At 37.8% G+C, this 22,105-nt stretch overlaps 1 protein-coding gene across 2 annotated transcripts in view; it reads left to right on the forward strand.

The window, feature by feature from the left end:
* Positions 1-22,105, forward strand: part of LOC135482517 (neuronal acetylcholine receptor subunit alpha-10-like) — a 50,803-nt gene that overhangs the window by 19,069 nt on the left and 9,629 nt on the right. Inside the window, exons 2-3 of one of the 2 annotated variants that reach the window (XM_064762603.1) lie at positions 7,235-7,383; positions 18,829-18,861. In XM_064762603.1, the coding sequence (XP_064618673.1) occupies positions 7,299-7,383; positions 18,829-18,861 (118 nt within the window). In that variant the 5' untranslated portion in view covers positions 7,235-7,298. The remainder of the gene's footprint in view (positions 1-7,234; positions 7,384-18,828; positions 18,862-22,105) is intronic. The other variant, XM_064762604.1, reaches the window with a different exon arrangement.

Genomic DNA, 22,105 nt, shown 5'->3' on the forward strand with positions numbered 1-22,105 from the left:
ACAACAAAAAGGTCCTTCCTTTGCCCGATTACTCGAACAGGAACAATTGCTTATCAAAATATGGGTTGGGCCTTTTGGCCTTTTGATATTCAACGTCACAGTATTACCCTTTGATTGGCCCAGGTTTGATCTGTGATCTCACCAACGAGTAAACGGGAAAATATCAGCTTTCTTTTTCTTGACGATGAAAATACCATTGATGATATTAAAAGATGTTTTAGCGTATTCTGGAGATCAGATATTTGGACTACGTCTATTGAATGCAGCAGCTGACAAACTGATTGTCTTATATGTAAGTACCGCTCCATTTTTTATCACAACTTAATTTAGTAGTTGCCAGAACTTTTATCACAGACATTATCATATATTTTATACGAGGCAATGTCAAACATGCACTGGTTAAAAAATCAAATCAAATCAAGACTTTGTTTAATGCTAGAAGAGACAGAATGTAATGAATAGGTAATGTGTAGAAATGCCAGAGTTAATATTTTATCGAATTTGTTATTCCTCCCGGAGAATTCAGGATTGCTCGAGTAGTTGCGACGTTTTAAGTTCCACTTGGAACATAACTTCGACAATACCACTGAGCATTATAAGTATGTTAATACCACAGTACCAGTGCACCTCCAAAAAACGACAATTTTTATAAAATCGATCTCATAACGCTTGACCAGAAGACTTGTTTATACCCTCTTTTGACGTGTTATCTTCGAGAAAGTCTTCAGTTGCGGATTGATTTCAGCTAAGGCTTTGGAGGTCACGAGATCTACTATAACAACGAATGTTTTTTTTCAATAAATAAAGACAAACTGTTCTTGCATCAAAGGTTATCAGGTTATTTGCAAAAGTGATATTTCATTATATTGTCGCCGACTTTGCTATTATGGTCGTACAAAGTTATCAGGATAGACGAGGTTGTTGAAATGGAATACACTAGAAGCTAAATGTCAGAGGAACGCCTTCTTCTTCAAAGACGATCCATCATGATCTTATTCCGTCAATACATTTTTAGCAGGGTAAACATGTGTGCAAAGAAAAAATGTCAACACCCATCCACCATGCACAAATAGTTTTCTTCAATGACAAATTTGTATCGATCGTTACCGCATTGATTACTTTCTAGTTAATCGTGACTTCGCTATTGCAGTGACGCTTTCGAGTGCAATATCGATCACCTGTTTCATCACTCTGAAACTTCAGCAATTCGATATACATGTATAAACAACTAAATATAACTAAGGAAATGATGATATTCTTGCACAAAAACTTATTTGTACAATGTAGTTCTTGTAAAGCATTCTTGATGATCATCTCATTTCATTCTAGCGATCTCTAGCTTAATGTACATGTAGTTAAACCTAAGCTAAATTAGACCTCTTAACGAGACTCATTTCGACATGGTTTCTGAGGCAGAAGGATAGGTGTATTTCTGCTTGTGTGCCTCAGGACTGTTGCTATAACAAGGAAGCAACAGCATCCAGCCATTCACAGAATTATCCTGCGGTTCTTGTATATTGGAAAGTACTACACAGTATTGTTGAGTATGTTACCATTTAATCACTTTAATCAACATTTGATTACCACTACACATGATATGGATGATAGCAATTACATGTTCATTACAAATGACATACCTAATCATTGTTTATTTTCAGCAAATGGACGTAAAAGATTAACTAAATTGTATGATTGAAGTAGTAGGGGAACAATGGTACTTCATAACCCACAGAAAATGGACTTTTTATGAATATTTACATGGAGGAACAAGACACCCTTAGGTTCAGAATCCTTACATTCTCTCATATGAATAGAAACACTTCATTAGAGAGAAAGGTTATCTTGTTTTGACATCATTATCTTACAGTTACGGACGACCTGTTATGCATCACAGACGAAGCAATCATACGAGAGTAACCAATTTAATCAAAATTGCTACATAGGAGATAGTTCTGGCGCTAATCTAGAGCTTAGAGTACCATTAACATGTTCATTACTTACTTGGAGTGATTAATCAGGAAATCTCATTAAAAATTACACCACAAGTTTTAAATGTGTTGTCTGAATCCGCTGAGAGCACTTCAATCGAATTAGTTAGTGCAAATGATGTCAACAAAGGGTCAAACATATTTTGAAAATTATGTAAAGTCAATTATGAGATCTCTAGTCATCTGTCGACGATTGGCACAAGGATGCTGCAATGTCATATTAACCACATTCTGATGATCGCCAAATGATATATCAAGCTGATTTACTCATGGCCATTGACTTACCCACACTTGGACGCCTCTCAGTCTCGCTTTCTCTCATTAGCGCGCGTCACCAGTAACTGAAGCTTTTACACGACCGTCTACAGCTGTTACCAGCACGAAATTTACGTCGATCACGCCAAATAATATCGATGTCTCAACTTACGCTGAACCGGTTAGAAAATCTCGAAATATACTAGAAAACGGGTGACAAACAACTTGTCAATAATTCTGATGGATGAAATTATAAGGAATTGACAAATCGATTTTTGATAAAAAGATTTTAATTTGATGTATCTCCCAATGCTGTGTATAATTATACTCGCGGGCTTTCCAGTTCAGATGAATTGCCATTAAAAGATAATTTCAGTATTGACCTAAAAAGTGGTATATCTTAGTGTGCACAGGGTGCATTAAAAGGATGTTTACCAAGTTTTTGCATTGTCCATAATACCGTGTTTTTTTTCGACGTAGGGTTATAACGTTTACCAGAAATATACCACTGTAACAGCATTAGTTGATGCGTGTCTTTACTGTGCGATGACCTACGAGGTTGAAAAGTTTTTTCTACCCTATGACCACAGCTTGAAGGAGAATAGGTCCTTCACCCCCACCTCCTATCCAATCGTATTGAGATGAACTACCAAACAATTGAACAGAACCAATTTGCATGTATTTATTCACCAGTCCTGCAGTAACTTTCGTTTATTTATAGAACACATAAGGAGAAAATGCGAATTTACCACTTCAAGAGAAAGTAATTTGTTTTGAACAATTTTTTTTCTTCGCGTTTTCAGTTCGATGTAAAAAGGAATATGGTACCATCATTATTACTCCCAGCAGCTTGTGTCGGCGACACTTTTCTGAGTGTGATATTAGCTGAACCAACTTCACCGTCATTTACCACTATATCGTGTATGTGGAACAAATAATCTGACCGTGAACAGTACCATGGTATATAAGTGAATCCCCCTAATGTCCGTACAAAAATTAGAGGCATTCCTTGTTTTGCTAACCGGTCAAATTTTAATTCACCTCAGAGATAATCCAATACATTTGTTAAGAATAACACTTCGTCGATACACAAATATTGTTCGAAGGATTTTCTTATTTCCACAAAACACAAATGAAGTTTCGGTTAGCTTTTAAAGGTTCAATAAAAAAAGTCCTGTATACGTCTTGACGGTGAATGATACCTTATACAATTTTAAGATAAGTCCAGTATTTGCTCTGCGGCGAATTGATTTATTTGCTGTCACGCGTCTACCTAGTCTTGTCTACGTTTGCTCTAAGATTAATAAATGCCTGACGTATACAATGATAATAAGTTAACATAACACAAATAAGTGAATAATATGTACATGCAATCATACCTTATCTAATTTAACACCACATAAATCATGTTCCAATATGATATTTCCCCAAATATGCTTCTTTGATTTTCTGTTTTCATATTGAGAATAACATACATGTAGGCATGCACAAATGTGATTGAACATTAAACTTTGGTAGCACTCCTTTCTTTTATCATCACTTTATACAAATTTGATATTTCGAGTGGGTCATCTCACTCTATTACCTCCTTATAAGATGTCACTATTAAAATTGAGACTCTTTCTTTGTGTGCAATGCCATTTTCTTGTAAAATGGACTATAGTAAAAAGTGATGTTTGTTTATTATAGTGTCTCCTAATGAAAGGGCCAGCCAGCTTTGGCTTACCAGTCTCTCTATATCTTTACTCCCAAACTCCCAAACTTCTATCTCTAATGCCATAGACTATAGACTATATGGAGCAAGACAAGCAACTAGTGCATGTTCGCTTATCGTGCCCATGGGCAAAATCATCCAGAAAATACCTGAACGCAGGACTACCACATGTTTTAAACGCAAATTCGAAATTAATAGCAGTTTCGAAAGATAAACATGTGTTGTTTATAGAGGTAACTGAAACTAGGGGAGCTCAGTGCAATATCTACTCCCAGCATAGTGTTCATCAATAATGCTCTTGCTTTTAACTCCCCGATACAAACGCTAAACCAATGCGAAATGTCTGACCTTATTAGTAGAAAGAAGCTCAGAACTAAAAGAAACATCTTTCTAATCTGACCTTTCAGTCTAAAAGAAGATACAGCATCAACTCAACATAAAAGTCAACAAATTGTGACGTCCTGCTCCCTGAGTGCCTGGACTACTGCTGGCAACATATTATGGCGGGTCTCTGAGGGAATTACAGACCAATCCAACTTCTATTTGATGATAAACGTATTGGTCTCATAGCAATTATTGAGGAGAATTTCATTAGGGAATCCAGACGACCAGAATGTTTCTATATTTACTTTTCAATATTTGGTAGATCTTGCTCGATTCAGACCGTATACTAGCGACGATGGGACAATTCTAGTTGGCCTTTAGGCTTGGTTAGATCCTTCTAACATTTGGTACAAAATAACATCTTAGATGTTGACGTATTATCCTAATTTTCGAACATCCTCATATAGTTTCTGTTTTTTATGTCACCTTCCTTAAATAAAATGTTTAGATGGGTTTTGTTAATCAAATAAAAGTTACTTACTTGACATTGCCTCCAGAATTGTTCATAACTTGACATGAAAATACTTCAAAAATCATTCCCTGTTCGTTGTCAAAATATACTACGAGTCATGTAACTAATGTTTAATGAGGGAACTTTTGAAGAGAGAGAGAGAGATGTGTCCCAAATATCAAATTTCTTTTCTTACTGGTTCTTGACAGTATGTACCACCATCATGAACTTAGTATTTGAAATAGAAAATTACGTTACACGTGTGCTCTGCTTACTTAAATTTAGTATTAAAGATGCCTTCAAAAGTAAGTGAACTCTTTCATGGACATAACTCTTGAAGGGACATAAGATGCTCGCCAATAACAGCTTGATGTCATAGTAAGATGGTTATCGCCATCATTGAGTTTAATCTTTCAATTCAAATGACTATTATACCGCATTATTCCTGTTTGAGAAGTACGAACATCTTAACATCCAAGATATCCAATCGAAATGAGGCACATTGTCCAATAAAGTAGTTTTCTGTTGAAATCTAAGAACGTTCTCATATTGTCAATATATATCATAGGTATTTAACCTTTTTTTATTAAGTAAAAATATATAAAGTACAAGAATTGGCTGGAAAAGTTGTTTAAAACAAAAAATATTGAAAAATATACGAATGAAAAATTGCTTTTTGAACAAATACGATATCACTACCAATACAGATTTTAAATCTTTCAAAATAACGCATCACTATCGATTAAAATAGGCCAAATGTATATAAGTCAAGTCGTTTGTTGTGACAATGCAAAACATATCTCCTGACGTCAGAGGCGTCATCTAACAGCGACAAGATAATGTCAGTCTGAGAATGAGCTATCCTTGTTAAAAAATGATTGCCATCCTCTTAGAGCGCCCACGCTCTTTTAATGTCATTACCAAACATTTGTTCTGCCTTGAGTCACTTTATACAGCATCTGTAGCGACCTTGGCTTCGTGATTTTAGTAAGAGCTGAAGACATTTGAAATGAGTGAACATGGCAAGACATAGGTTGTTCACTTTGTTGTTCATTTCAAATAAATCAACACTGGTAGTAGCATTGAGTAGGCAGGTCGGGATCCAGAATGGGAATAGTACGCCAAGCCATGCACATTCTCATGATTGTATTAAAAATCAAATTATACAAAATCTAGGTCTTGACATTACATTATTAGCATACACGACTCCATGAACTGGTCCTGCAGTTTAAAGAATTTGCCAGCAGACAGAAATAACTTGCTGTTTGATATTTTCTCAGCAGCCCCGTTATAGTTACCAGCGCTAATGGCCGGGCACTGGATTATGATATTGCTAAATTGTGATTCGAAGTGCTTCCTGGCCCGTATAGCTGCATAATCGAGTGGTACTACATTGCATCAATGATCTGACACATAGTCACCTGTTTGCACATGCATATACATACCCGCACCAACATTCAAATTGGTTTATGTTGTTGATCAACAACAATATGCATTGTATTGGAGTGCCGTTCGCGAATATTTATCAAACATTGTAAAAATCTGATTAAATTATTTTTGCAGAGTTATGATACGCAATTTAATTTAGAATTTGCCAAGTTCAGATTTGAAGTACAACTGCGAAGAGAACTGAAATATGCAATATCAATGCCTATGTCAATTGCACTCCGAAAGTGTAGCCGTTCACAAGGGGGTACAAAACTTGCTACCTTCCTTTTCTTGATATCTAAAAAATGCCTTTAATCATGTTTATTTTCCAGAGGCTTGACTGTTAAGAAAAGATAGCTCACTAACCTGGAGGTTACGATAGGAAACATATTGCGCTCTTGCGTTATTAAAACTCATCATTCACTGATAAAAATGTGCCGTGGGCTCTTATTATCTTGACACGCAGACTTTTTGTGATATCGCAAACACCACAGGCTACTTTAAGTAATGCCTCACAAGTCAAAGACCTAAACCTTGGAAAAAAACGAAATGGAAAACAAACATCCATTTATCATTGTTAGTTTGAAATAAACAGTCAAGGTGATGGAAAACAAAGAAGCTTGGAGCAGTGCAGATTGGAGTATTTCAGTAATGTTAGGACGCAATGGCAGTATTTCACATTTAAGCAATAGGCCCCTATTAAACGTACTCTGCATAATATACCATTGCCCCGTGAAATATTTCTAAACAGGTAACTTTTTTTCTCACAGTTCGAACTATTTATGTGCAGGTTTAGCATGAGCATGCAAGTTCAAAACCTTCAGCATAAAGATGAGTCAGGTTCTATCAATCAAGAAAGAAACAACTTAAGGTTGAATGGGTTAAATTAGCCAAAATCATAGTAAATATTATGGTTTACTTATGTAACTCGTACATATGAAGCCAAGCCTGAACCAGTTGTTTCCCTTCATCCTCCTTTGAGTTCAAGCCTTTCCCATTGATGTATCCTTTCAGTAATCATCTCATGTGTAGGAGTTCCTGACGCTGCCCACTGGCTCTGTGACATGTAGTAGCCGCAATGGATATTCTTGTCGATGTAAGATGGATACGATATGTGTTGCTGGTTCTGCTCTTGGAGGACTGGTTTCGGGCGGCAGTTCATGGTAAGTGGACAGTTTCTTTGAAAATATCTTTTTATGTTGTCTATTCAGTTAATTATTATGCGCACTCAGCGAACGTTTACTTACAGTTACTCACTGCTTTTGCTTTCATGTATTATTTAAGTTGATCGAAAGTACTCTAGAATAGGTTTCTGGAGAGCTGATTGCAAAACATGGCCCTATATTGTGATACCATCCAAATTATTCAAAGGTTTGATACTTTAGAACTTGTTGAATATATTTGTGTAAAATGTTGACGTTTTTCATTAACAGACCCGTGATTTATGTGTGGTGAAGGGTCCCAATGTCTTTGTTATGCCAAGGGATATGGTATGTGCTAGCCTACACGTAAATTGATAGTACTCTAGTTTCACCGATCGAAGACCAGTAGATAAATTACTACGGAGTTGACACAAAAGCCAGCCGAAACATAAACGTCATCGGGCAAGTTGATGGCGTCAACCTATCGTCTATCCATGGTGAATGCACTGAATGGCACCAAAAGACCATTTGCATATTTTGGGGCCTGAGATGTATATTACAGAATGATCTGAGATTGGAGAAACTAGAGTATGTTTCCTTGAACGTAGACGCCAACAGGTGCCAACGATCTAGGATCAATGTACCCATTACCATCATAAAGAAAAAGTCAATTCATTCTTCTTCCTTACATTACTGTTGACTTCTGACATGAAGTGTCCTTGAGATGATTTACGAAACTATCAAGTTATAAATTGCGACGTGCAAAGAGGAAGAAGAACCACTTCCGGCATGAGAACCTGCATTGCTGCTATAATTCAACTTATTCTGATTTATGAGTTCCAAGGAACCACTTTTCTTCTCTCGGACGTAAGATATGTGTATGTTGACGTAAACAGCTAGTCTTTGTCAAATTGTGGAGTTCATGATCAGGATAGATTCCCTCTTGTTGATCCCTGCAGTGGGCTTTTCTGTGTCGTAATTTCTAAATCCGTAATTGGACCTTCCCAATAGACTTGGCTAGTGGCCTAGTACAACGTTTGTCCTCTGGTGGGATGATGTAATTATGTAACAGGAACCATTCTTTCAGACATTTTTTGTAAATTTTTTTGCTGCTTCAGTATGAAAATTGCTTGGCTGATTGGTTCGAAACCTTATGAGTCATCATACAAGTATTTCATTCAGCTCTTAGCTCATGATTAAGGTAAAAATATCCATCAACGCCCTAATTATTAAGTAACCAGAGGGTCGTCTTAGGCTATCTTGAATAGCTATCAACAGCCTCCGTCATAACTCAAAGAGAGTCTTCGGGAAAATAATGCAACTCATTTCCTGCCTCACCGTTCCTTCCTCAGGGGATGAGATGGATCATCAACAATGTCAGGGTGGGGAGCTTGATGATGATAGAGCACATGGGTAAACACCTTCATCTCCTTCTGTATGGAGATTTATTGTTGATGAAGTATAACCGGGTCCCGTCAAATAATCTTCAGTTGACGGACTGGGTCTCTCTCGTTAGTGATGTAATTTGGTCGCGGTATTATCTTATGACTAGCTTTCGATCTGAGCAGGTCTTCTTCAGGTAATTTTGGTGTATGAGGTTCTTATTTCGAGTTTGGTGACTCCTTCTTCGTGTTTGGCTATTTGTTCATTCAGATAACATGTTTTATATGTTCTATATACCGTATCAAGCATCAATAAGTAGACAGTATGCTTATACATTGGGACTATACTCAGCAGATTGCTTTCACGAGAAATTAACTCCGCGGCAATATGGAATGCAAACCACGAATATGCAATTCTGATTTGAAAAAAGCAGGTGATGACTGGTCCAGGCAAGAAAGACTAAATCTTGGGAAGAGATCCGCTGCGTTGTTGAATTAGGATGCCTACCATGAACTTTTCATGCTGATACGTGTTGCTGCATATTACCCGAATGCAAGAGATGACATATGCAGAAAGCTAAAATCCAATATACATGTCATTTGAAAGATCGAGTTATCTAACTTCCCATCCATTGCCGGAGGCTTTTGCTAGTTAAACCGAAATGACATGCAAATACAAACAGTCGAACCTGTCTAAAGGAAGTATTCTAATGACCTATATTTGTATTCACTTTCTAAGAATTATGATCCCTGCAACATCATGTAATCAAGAAAAATAAAAAAACAAAACATTTGGATAGTCACAATGCTTTCGTCCATAAAACATCTTGTAGTTAACATTACTCTTCAGTATTTTAATTGAATTGATGAGGCGGGCGCAGACAAATTCAATTAATTAATTCAGGATATCAATCGGATATGAATGTTGTCATTGAATAAACGACATTATGAGTTGCCTATTAAGAGCTTTATTTTATTCATTGAGCCATCCACCCACCCTCTCTGGTATTTCTTGCAAGCATGTGAGAACTATGAGACTGTGTCACAGACCAGTTTTTATTAAGCTATGATTATCACTTATCACTTACAAGGAATAGGGGAATACCGTTAGATACAACATCCAATTCGAAACATATCCCATTCTCCACTCTTTCGTTGTTTATTAAAAAGATGCGAAGGAGATGAAAGAGGACGTGGAGCGTCGATGAGTAGATCCAAAATGTCCGAGTGGGTGTAATATCATACTGTATTCCAGTCACACGTCCAATGTTATTATAAAGCTTTGTAAGTATTTTACTGTCCGCGGTATAGAGCTACATCATCATCGCCATGTGTGCAAAATGTATCCCTTGTGCGTACTAATCTGCACATATACATGTATAGGGTTGTCTCAGTTTACATGGTATTTTTCTGGGGTTTCTACAAGCAGCTACAAGCGATCACTTGGAATCGACTATAGCTTAGCCAAGGAGGGACTTAGTCGGGAGTCGAACTGTCGATCTCTCGATGTGGTTCTTCCACTGCGCCACCGCTACGACGATGTGAGACAAACCATTATGAGATGTAACAAAAAGGTATTAAACGATTCAAGATAAGCAAACGTCCATTGCACAAGTTCGACAAGTTGCAATCAGATGGTTGTGAACCGTCTCTCACATGATGCTTAGCAAGCACTATATCCTACTTCGTGACTTAAACTTTGCTAGGTTATTAATTATTAATGGTTCCACAGCAACGCAGAGAGTATTGGCATGACATTGATTGTAGCAGAGGTTGAAAAACGGAGACCCCGATGGGCAGTTACTGTACCGCAAAGGAGTCAACATTGTACCAAAATCGTTTAACGAAGTTGACTTTGACGAGCAAATTAACTTATGTTCTTTTAAGAGATATTTGCTTTAGAATTATGACTCTACGGAGCATCTTTTATAGCCAGAGGTTTCACATGAAAGCCTGCTACCTCCCAAACATGACCTTAAGTCCTTAAGTAATTGGAGTGCTCCGTTTGAGAATTTCTGATACCAAATCCTGGGATATGTGGTTAGAAGTCTCTCAGGGTTGATACTGTCACTTTCTGAAGCGTTTTCAAACCGCGGTAGAATTAAGCTCTTAGGATTTGCTTCTAATCAACGTCTCCGAAGTGGTCCGATAGGGCCGGTGGTTTAGGGAGGTCGTCTTTGAGGATTGATGAATTAATGAAAGCCATCGGTATGTCTATAGGGCACCTTTGTTTCTGAATACTGAATTGTATTATATTATTATTCTATACATGTGCGATGTGCTTGGGACATCGAAGGAAAATCAACGTGGCTGCGAATGACTTCAAAGCGTTTGGGAACGGCACGAACTATCTTTTTCGACCAAAGTGTGCTGAACATGTACCGTTGGTATTCGTGCAAGAACACAACTTCAGGTAAATTTCATCCGAAGCGACTGTCGATTGTTTTCTTGGCAAGACGGAAAGGAAAAAATAATCTTCCTCCAGATGTGACGAGGGAGGACTGAGAAATGCCTTCAAATGTGACAATACCGAGCTGTTGGGTATTTTGAAAACCTTACGAAAGCAACGTCCCCTCGATCCGCTAGTATCTGGTCCTTGGTAATTACCAAGTTCCTTTCATAGGAATCCTTTTCGGTTGCTTCCTTTTAACTTGTCACTAGGAATAAGTTACCCAACGACGTCATGTAGAAATGTCCATTGAAGACGATCCGAGATACGCAAATGATTTCTCTTCAAATTCACATCGAGAAATTTATTTTCGAAAATTTACAGAATAATTCGTTGATTAAACCCATTCATGATGTTTCTGTGACTGGTTATCGAGATGTTCCTCATTCCCAGCATGAAAGCTATGGCATATCATGGATGGTTAGACCCTCATCGTTCATCAAATGAGATGATATCCAACGCTTCGTTCCTTTAAATCGGCAACTGGTATTTCACCCATGGAACGCTTTCATGAGCGGCATTATAGAATTCACAATTTTGTTTCGCTTGTGCAGCTGTAAAGGATGCGCATCTATGGACAAGAAATAGCTGCAGAGCCTACAACAAGCTGAGTTCTCTTGTTACTAAGACATTCATGTGGATCTTAACACGGCTGTATAGGCTCGATATCGAATAAAATGACTATTCTAAAACACCTCATTATTCCCGTATTTTTATGGGAGTGCAGGGGGTCTTGGTAACTCAGACCTACTGGGTTATGATTGATATTATTCACCTCTTGGGAGGCGTTTTAGAATTCAAATTGAACCCTGGGCATCGAGTCTACATGAATACCAAAACCCTCTCGGGTGTTGCCCTCGCCTACGACTCTGGATTTCAACGACGTGTTAGCTCTACCTCCTCGGGTTTAATTACTTATTCAAACTATGGTCGCATTCAAATAACTTAATACTTGCGTATTTAACAGGATTCTGGCCTCTATCATAGGGATTTGTGGCAGTATATTTAATTTATGCCGGCTAAAAATACGCTCGGTTCACTAAAGACACCGGTTTTTACTGATAACATCAGGGGAGACCAAGACGTTGAAACTGAAACTATAAATGCTGTTAGTGAAAGGGTGAACATGTATACTTTTATTCGTGATTCATTTAAGTATCATGCCTTATATAAATCCCTGTACCCTGGATCAGTATCATAGTCAACATAAAAAGTTGGCCAACCACAAACGCATTAAAAAAAGTTGACCAGGTGCTATCCTTCTCTTTTCTTTGTAAAATAAACAAAACCACCAACAAACTAATCAATATGATATGAACTGACACTTGAAGGTTGTGATACGACTTTTTAAGATATATGGTTCAAAGCCTTTTTGAGTTCACTCGAAATTATCGAAGTAACGATATGTAGTCCCTGTATCAACATCTGCGTCGATGGCAAGCAATTGATCTAACTCCGGTTATCACATAATGTGTAAGTTCTTGGGAACGCCAGTATCTTTTATTTATAGATTTGGGGAGATTTATTGCAAAATTGATATCGATTTTTTTTCATCCCCGGAATGTTGATAAGATGTTCAGAGATTTCTCGTACGTCATTATAATGGTTCTCCGTCGATTGCTGGAAAATGATCGGAATTTGCACTCAACGCAGAAAAGACAACGATCTCTCTGTCATGAGCTCCGGCGGTTCTTTTAAAAACTTTTGAATTGATGACATATCTTGTCAAGTCAGGTCACTGATGAGTTCTGGGCGGGTATTTACTGATAGTCTGTTATTGTTTGTAACATAACCTCTTCCTCTGGACGTTCTGCAGTAGTAAAACAATGACGTTTCGCCTGGTCCCAGTCCGTATTGTTGCTACGAAATCATGAATTTCAGCCAAAGTGACGAAACAAAAGTTTTAGTCAGGTTGATTGGGCTCCTGATTGCTGTTTTTGGCCACAGACAGTGAAAGTTCCAAAAAGGTTCTCCACTGGCTCTATCGTTTACCGAAGAATACTTAGATTTGGTAAACCAAATGAATGTTCTTTTCTTGCGCACGCAATCCTGGTTTGTCATTTCTACATCATTGACCACAGTTTCTAGTTGATGAAAGCAGTTAACTGGATGTGAGATTTCATTAATTATTTGCAGCATGATAACGATCTTTTGCAGGTGAAATATTTTCCAAAGGAATTCGTAGCTGAAATTTGATAGTATGTTCTCGGATATATCGTGGAAACTAGTCAAATCCCGTGTAACATGTTTCACTTTGTTTCGACCCCATATTTCAGTGTTTCCAAGCAATACACAACTAAAGCGACCATAACTTCAATTGGGAGGGGGAGGGGGGGCAGTAGCCGGCAGCAACTGCAAGGTTTTACTCACTGACACTGGAGCCACAGGGCAGCTTTTCTAAAAACATGCCGCCTGCCTGCAGCGTCAGTATGGTCAAGTGGACGAACCTGTCTAACCTGATTTACCCATAATGGTAAGCACTATAACTTGTTATTGGTTAAGTGTTTGGATTGTGTGATTTCCGAGTATGGTAAAACGTCAAGATGACCATGCCTTGATGAACATCATGATGATATAGCATACATATTTGGCTACAGCTGATGAAGTGACTATTGGCGCCAATCTTATCTGAATCAGCAGAATATGAAATGAAGCAATTGACTGAATTTTGATTGAGAACAGTATCAATAGTGCTAAACTACACTTCCTCTATAAAGCAATTGCTATTAACATCACAATATCCAACCAATATTGAAAAGATGCTATCGTACCTGTTTGAAACAAATTGAAGTCAAGGGTTGACACATAATAACACCAGATTTTGATTGCAAAATGTTTTGTCATGGCTAAAATGTCCCTGCCAGCCTCAATCCAAAAATCTGTCATGTTCGGATTTGTATTCCAGAGGACATTGATTTTGGTCACACCAGTCCTGTCCTCTTCAGTATAAAGTTGTGTGTAATTATTAGGTAACCGGTATTCAATTTTGCTTACATGATAAAACATACGGTTGTCCTGTTCAGTTAAGCTGTTATCCGTTCTTGATATTCTATCGCTCAAGATCTCCTTCATTCACAGTCAAAAGTACTACATTATGTACATGTTCGTTTAGCAAACGTTTCCTTTGGGTAAAAATGTACCGATCATGCCTGTATTGGCTGCTCAAAGAGTACATCAAGCATATGCTAAACCCTACAACGTGTTGAAGCAAGATACGATGTATTTTTATGGCAGTAATGATCATTCTAATAAAAACAGCATGCCTTCCATTTGACATGCTTGGATAATTAGATCGGTCCCTGTGAATTGCCTGCAAATTTATTTCATGGGAGCAATGGAATTTCCTATCCGTCTCTTTTATTATTTCAACTCGACTGGCATCATTCGTGATCCATCCATGACGTGCTAAATTGGATAAAATAAATAAAAAACAACATATCCTTTTAATTTTTTGTTTTCACTATGACTCTTTAACAAAATAGAACTACGCAAAGGTCGAAGTCTCCGATAGCAGTGTAGTTATTCAAATAATTACCTGTAACGGACCACCCTAATTAAACATTAGACGCGCGGAAAACTGTTGTGAGTTGGCCAAAATTTTAGGGGTCAATGGAATTGGTCAGGAATGCCTTTCAACCCTTTTCGGCCCCCAATTTCACCTGTCTTACCATGATTCCAGCGAGGCTACAGTCGGTTTCCCGGCGGCCCTTACCTGGTACTCGGTATAGTAATTTGAATCAACATCCTGGATAAGTAGGGCAGAAAGCGTCTATATTGGCCTCCTTACTACTTACATCTTACGATCTGTTTTCGGTAGCCGGGCTATGGCATGTTCAGTGCTAAGATTCTCTGTTTATCTCAATGCGGACTTTTAAAATGTCACATTAGTTTTATGATGGCCCGTATCTTGCTATTGTAAGGGTGGCAGCCAATGCTCGTACTCTTCCTATCAGAAGCTTCGGCAGCAAACATTAGCGTAAGCCATTAATCAAAAACAAGGCCAAGATGTGGTCCCATTTAAAAAAGATACAGATAACATTAATCAGTCCAAAGTCTAATCAGAAAAGGGCGGATGCTTTCATTCCGTATCAATTGTTCTGTCAATGATGATTGCGTTGGTTTTTAAAATCATCAGTTTCTTGAACACGTTGAATGAAATCTGCCTTATAAATCAGCTTTTAATAGATTAGTGTGCATTTTTGCAAGCACTGTTAGCGGTCTAACGTGATTAACTGTGGTAATCAGTACCGTTAGGATAGCTGCAAATTCCTAATCAACACTGCACTCCCCCTCAAAAAGTCATAACTATTTAATATAATCAATGCAACGTTAGATAAACGATATCCTTAATGAAACTTGTTGAATAAATAAGTCAGTGCGCTAAAATTAGTACTTCGAAGAGATATGTATAGCCTGTTATTGACAGAGTATTCAAAAGTTTTGGGTTTCCGTGATACTACGTGCACATATACAGATATAACTGTCCCTTAGAAAGGTACTTCGGTGGGGAAATTAGATTCTAATCTACTACATGTATATTTTTATTTAAAACATTCACCTTGACATAAGACACATTTTCTTGGTGACAGTGATTGACAGTGTTACACTCGTCTGAACCGTTGTATATATGCGTTAGAAGTTATCTGCTGCACTTTAAAACACGCTCGGCAAACTGATCATCAGTACAGACACGCTATGGTTTGAAGAAATACGTTAAATACCTTCTAGAACATAATTCACCAGTTTCAATAAGCCCCAGATATGACGGCCCGGCGACAACGAAGCCAGCATTTTTCCCGACCGTGGTTATTGACGGATGGGTTGCTATGAATAAACATTAATCAACGTCAAAAAAGAAAAGAAAATCATTTCATTGCACAAGAAACCTGTAATTAAAATCACGTGCATGTAATTTGTGATAGTATAGAGTCTGGCCGCATAGGAATATATACAAGAGCGCTTATTTCTTAACCAATACGAGGGGATTAGAGCATTATCACCACGCATCACTGTTGGATCATAAGACCTAATTACCTCTTTAAGGTGGCTTGGTTAGGAACGATAAGAAAACGAACCATTCTATCCTTCTTTTTGCGACATTGATGGGCTATAAAGTCCCCAGGATAACATTACGGTATACGCATGGAAGCACCGCTCTTCGTTTTTCTCAACAACGCAAATGATAGTTTGGTTGGTAACCTCCGATTGCCAATAAATTCTACTTTATACAGTTTTATAAAAACCTGAGATAGGAAAGCAACACACGTGCCTCTGTCTAACAATCTGTCTAACACTACCGTAAAGTCTAGTGTGAGTTACGGAGAACGTACACCAAAGTCAGGAAGTTGCAGATAACGTTAGTACGAAGATACGTATACTTTGAAAAATGAAAAATTGATGATTTTATTCAAGTGATAGACTGTCATGATTATGCATTGTTAGTGTTTCCGCATGGTTCTGCTTAGGTGGATTACTGTTATGTTTACTTTGGTACTAAAGGCATCAGGCAGTCACCTCGCCAATATCATAATAATACCCATGCCGGGATTAAATTGTGTTCGACTGCAGCAGAACTAATCGGAACAACTTTCATGCGTAGTCAGTCACGTAACTCACCACCCTGACAATGGTCAGAAAGAATATCCCACAGCATACCGCTCAAGCCTCCTCTCCGAAATTAAGTTACCTCAGAAATGATATCTGACAATATTATATAAACCATGCATTCCAACGGGTGCCATATGTACTTGTGCATTCCATTATGTATTCCATGCACATTGTGTACATTCCATCTCGTACCAACCCTCTCGTAAAGATACCATCAACATTTTCTGATGTCGTCAATATACAATTACATTTATCTTCAATACTGTTATTGGACTATCGTAATGCGAGGCGAATATCACTCATTACATTAAGCTATGGGATGCCGACGGTGTCACAAAATGGTACGAATTATAGGAGGAAGGAACGTGCTGTGGCAGAAGTAACCAAAATTGGAGAGATTGTGAATTGGACAGAGGATACATACGTGATTTCATTTTCTCATCAAGGCCCTTTGTCATTTTATTGCTCCGAATAAAAGAACTAGCATCCTATTCGAGGTCGCAAACTTAACAAAAAATATCTTCCTTGAAATTCTACATGATGTCACATCAAAATGGTGATCCAAGGAAAGTATACAAAAAACGATAACAGGACAAGAGAACAGATATAAGAGTGGACATTGGGTTTCATAGGAATGGCAAAACTGACATTATGCTACCAAGTGTTGATGATTTTTTTCTTCTGCTCAAGGATCACGCTGATCTAGGTTGTCATCATGCCAGTCATATTGTTACTTTGCTTGGAAGGTTTATAACAGCTATCGATCGTGTCGTGTACTGGGCAATCAACACACGATTATCGGATCAAACCCTATGCACACGGGGCAGACATGGCGATCGTTTTCACATGATAATTGGGTCAGCATAGTCATAAATCAAGTGTTATAAGATTTCGAGATGCCGAGCCTGAGATCAAGATTGGTAATGAGTTGTGTAACGAGAACATTCACCAGTGATGCCAATGTTTTTTATGTTTCCCATATCTTAGTGTGTCCATGCATTTTGATAGGCAGCTTGAGACACCGTTACTTTTCAATAAAGGAACACGGAGAAAGAGACCATTCTTTCTTTCAAGCGTTCCGAGGGGAAACAGTCAGAAACGGAAGCACCGACAATAACTCCGTCATCCCGAGCATCACGTTCTAGCACAAAGTTACTGTTGTTCTGTCTTTCTGTATTCGATTCCAAAAAGAAGTTTACATGTAATTGTTTCCACAATCCATGGCAAACTTCTTGAAGTTCAAAGTGTTCCTTGGTAAACTTTTTTTGGAAAGAAGTCTGGCTTTCCAATAATGAAAATGGTTACCTTTTTTCTTGAAAGTTTAACTAAGCTTATATATTCTAGGAGTATTTAGTACGCATTTCGCCTAATGCTTTGCTTTTATTGTTTAACATTTAATCAGTCGTAACTGGATATAACTGTCGGCAGCAGCTTTCTTGATGTACTAATAGTATCTAGTTATAGAAATCTAGTAAAATAAGACATTGCTTTTTGTTAAATGCTTTCTTGTTTATTTTCTTTTGTCGTTTCTTGTTCTTTTTTGCCATACTAGTATTATCATATTTAGGTGAGAACCTGAAGAGTGTGGTTACCATCATGTTCTCTACCGTAGGTTAAGAATAGTTGCAAGAGTTACACTGTGTGCAGTTCTGACCGCTCTTTATAATGGCTGCCCCAACATTACATCCTATACATATATCTTAAAACGTATATCCCACATTGTAGCTGAACAGGATGGCGGTGGATCTACTCTTCTGGTATTAGAGGAAAATTAGACACTTGGGGTAAAAAGGCTGCTGATGCCAGAATGGCAGTCACGGCTGCTTACATGCATGGGTGTCATTTCTATGTTTACAATTACATGTGCCTGAATTTACGATAGAACTATATCATACGGATCTCTGTATTTTTTTGCACATGATATTTAAAAAGAAGATCGATTATAAAGAGCGATGACTACGCCAAGAATTTCACACAGCAGATTGTATCTCTTGTTCTTCATAATGACCTTGACCCTTGTAATTACAGCCTCCATGAATGACCATTACGTTGTCCCTGAGCGTAAGTAGCCATAAAATGGCGTACGGTAGCATTTCATGTCATGCGTGTGGGGCATAACCATCAACTTAGAAGCTCTCAATATTACATGTTTAAAACAGCAATACTTATCAAAAACCTGGGCATTTTGTGGTCTTGACGAATATCTGTCATGCTTATTCCTGTTTGCGTGGTTTGTTTCTGTCCGGCTGCTGTTAATGACATTTGTGTGCTCCTATGCTTGAATTAGACTTTAGCATACAAATTTTTGATAGCAACTTAGCATCTGGTAATATTGGAGCAGGTATTGTCGACACCGACAGCAAACGCCAACGTCTCTCTTCGAATGGACTACTTCCCCATAGTCACACGAACCCGGGTAACGTTAAGCGATGTTCCTCGTCTTTGAAGGTCACGCCAGGTGGCGAATGGCGGAAGGAAAAAGAGCTTTTGCTATACAAAAGGGCTGAGTTAGGAGTAGGAGTTGGTAGTCAGTTACTGACATAAAGATATGTTGACAAGCTATTAATAGAATTATGCCCTAATTATATCAATATCAATCAATTTTGACTAGACAATTAAATACGTCTATAAAATTTGAAATCATGAGGCCTATGAAATTCAATGAATTATACCTTGCAGATGCATTAAGTCAATTTGTTTGCACTTTGTTATGGAATTTTAAACGTATATACCCACGATAAAAGCAACTCAAATAAAGATATTTTGCCATCGGGTTCTAGGTTTTATCTTGGGACGTGGCAGGCAACTATATCTAACACCATGACAACAGCTCAAGCATACACTCGTTTGATTAAATTAAATTGACGATTGTTTTGGGACGACGATGCAGGTACAACCTGATCTCAAAGTGGTTAAGATATTGCCGCATGTTTATGGAGAGCTTCGTGCAGGAAAACCCGGTTGTATTTTCATTCATGAAAGATATAATTGTTGTTACAAATGCACGTTTATTTCGTGTTAAACATGAATGCAAGTTTTAACCAAATATGACTGTTTTCATTAAATGTGTTTTGATATCTTTTAGATTTGTAATTAGCCATAGGACTCTGAGACTGCCAACAACTATAATTGACAATCATGCAAGACTGCCCCAATGTGACATACATTTCTGTTATTCAAATCGAATAGAATTATCTGGAAAGTGAAGTTTCTGAACTAAGTTTACTGGACTAATTTAGCTTCTGAATCGGTACTCCGAGCACGAAACATATTATTTCAAAATTCCCCTGACACGTTAAACTGGGAAATATGCTTTACGACTAACTTATCTATAATTGGGAATATGAATATTTTAAATGATAAATGTACTGCTTAAATTTCTCTAAAATGTTACTCTAAAAGCTTCAAATTGCTGGCAATGTACATACATCCCAACATGGCTGGTAACTCGAAATCAATCTTATAAAATGAAACCAAATTTAAATCATACACAACTTTCTGAAGACAAATCGATAAGGCAGGACAAATAATGGCAATGGCGGTATCTTGAGGCATGCATTGCTACACGTTAGAGCATGAACAGCTCCATAGAATTTTCTCCTTTGTCTTTCTAATTAGAGCATCCTCGTAACTAAAAGACCAGCTTTTACCAAATTAGCTGGTTAACAGTTTTAAATCTCTCAGCATGGGTTGGTGTTTCTTCACATTTTTCGGTTGAGATCTTTTTATTCTTTCAGGTAGACACATGCACTTTTCCTGTAAGGTAAAGCGGTACACTTATAACCCTGGTTCAATCATAGCCCCTGGGTGTAGAAAACTGCAACTGGCAGTACACATGCTATAATTTTAGTAGGACTATAACTGTACGACCTTACCTTACAATAATATGTCCTTGAAAATGTCCAAATGCATCCCCAGCACCACCACACATGACCAAAACCCAAACCTTGGCATGCACAGTCAGCTGTTTTCCAATCACGCTGGTTCTGTTGTACACTTACTCGATGTATTTTCCGATAGCTTCTATCTTTTGTCGTGTCTGAACATGTTTGGTCCCACGATTCGTTCCCCCATCCTTTCCCTGTAAAGAGAAGACAAACACGTGACATTACATTCACAACATGCACAACAAAAGTATTTCAAAATCAGATTGACGTAACTAATAGGCTTCGTGATCTAACATGATGGACTAATTCCAGCATGTCCATATACGAGCGAGATTGTTGCTGTTTGAGCTGGACCAGTCATATATATTTGGCAAAAGCTTTGGCGTATCTCTCGTAAGTTGTTGAGAGATATAGCGAGACAGTCCCAAACAATGTCTGAATCTATGCCCAGTTTACTTCAAGCGTGATTGCTTGATGATCGCTGGTGCTTTGAGTTAAAGCTCATATACATGTAAATATCTTATCAAAACAAAATATACATTCTCTCAATTCAAGAAGTCTCTTGACAATCCATAAAGTCGTTCTCAGCAGAATATCAATAACATGTCTCCACTGTCCAAAAACTTACTAGCTTCCTGGTCATTGTTTTAAGTCCATCAAAAGATATGAAATATTACAATCATGGTTATTGTTAGTCCATACCTCAACAAATCACCCCAATATTCATATAACGGCCATGTTAGCCACAACGTAATCAATTTGGCCATGTCTCTGCACTAGAATACTGGCTGGATCGGATTAATTGGAAACTATGTCATTTGTGATATCCCATAAAAATGTCCCGGCCATAGCCTTATCTATTTCTTGTGACCAATTTAAGATCGTGTTCATGAGAAATCACAATCCAATCGACAGCAAGACCGAGCTTGATTATCAAGGATAGTGCAGAAGTACAAATCGAGGAATTCAGTCGATGAATACGATATCGATTTATCAGATTAACACCCCATTCCGCCCTGAAGATCCCATGCTAAATCCGTCATCATTCTGCACACATATCTTATATGATATCCACCAGCTTTACTTATATCTCAGATGATACAGACTAACGAAGCTGGTATCGGACAGTATATGGCTAATAAGACGCTAATATTACTTTTACATGTCTGAAAGACGTCTTTGTCTATCGATGATATGATAGCCAAGGATGGCCTCTTGTCTTTCGTAAAAGCTCATGATTATTTTTCTACCTGAACAAAAACTTTGTCCAGCTTATCAAAAGCGTCTAAAGAAGTCTAAAGAAGTCTAAAGAAACCTGATTGAGAATTTCCTTGGCAAAAAATCTGGGAATCTGATAAAGAAAAGAGCGAATTATCCACGAGCCCAATCAGACTTAAAACTCTTGACAAGTTCAGTTC

The sequence above is a fragment of the Lineus longissimus genome, chromosome 2 (genome assembly GCF_910592395.1).
Source record: "Lineus longissimus chromosome 2, tnLinLong1.2, whole genome shotgun sequence".
In the NCBI taxonomy this organism is placed as follows: Eukaryota; Metazoa; Nemertea; class Pilidiophora; order Heteronemertea; family Lineidae; genus Lineus; species Lineus longissimus.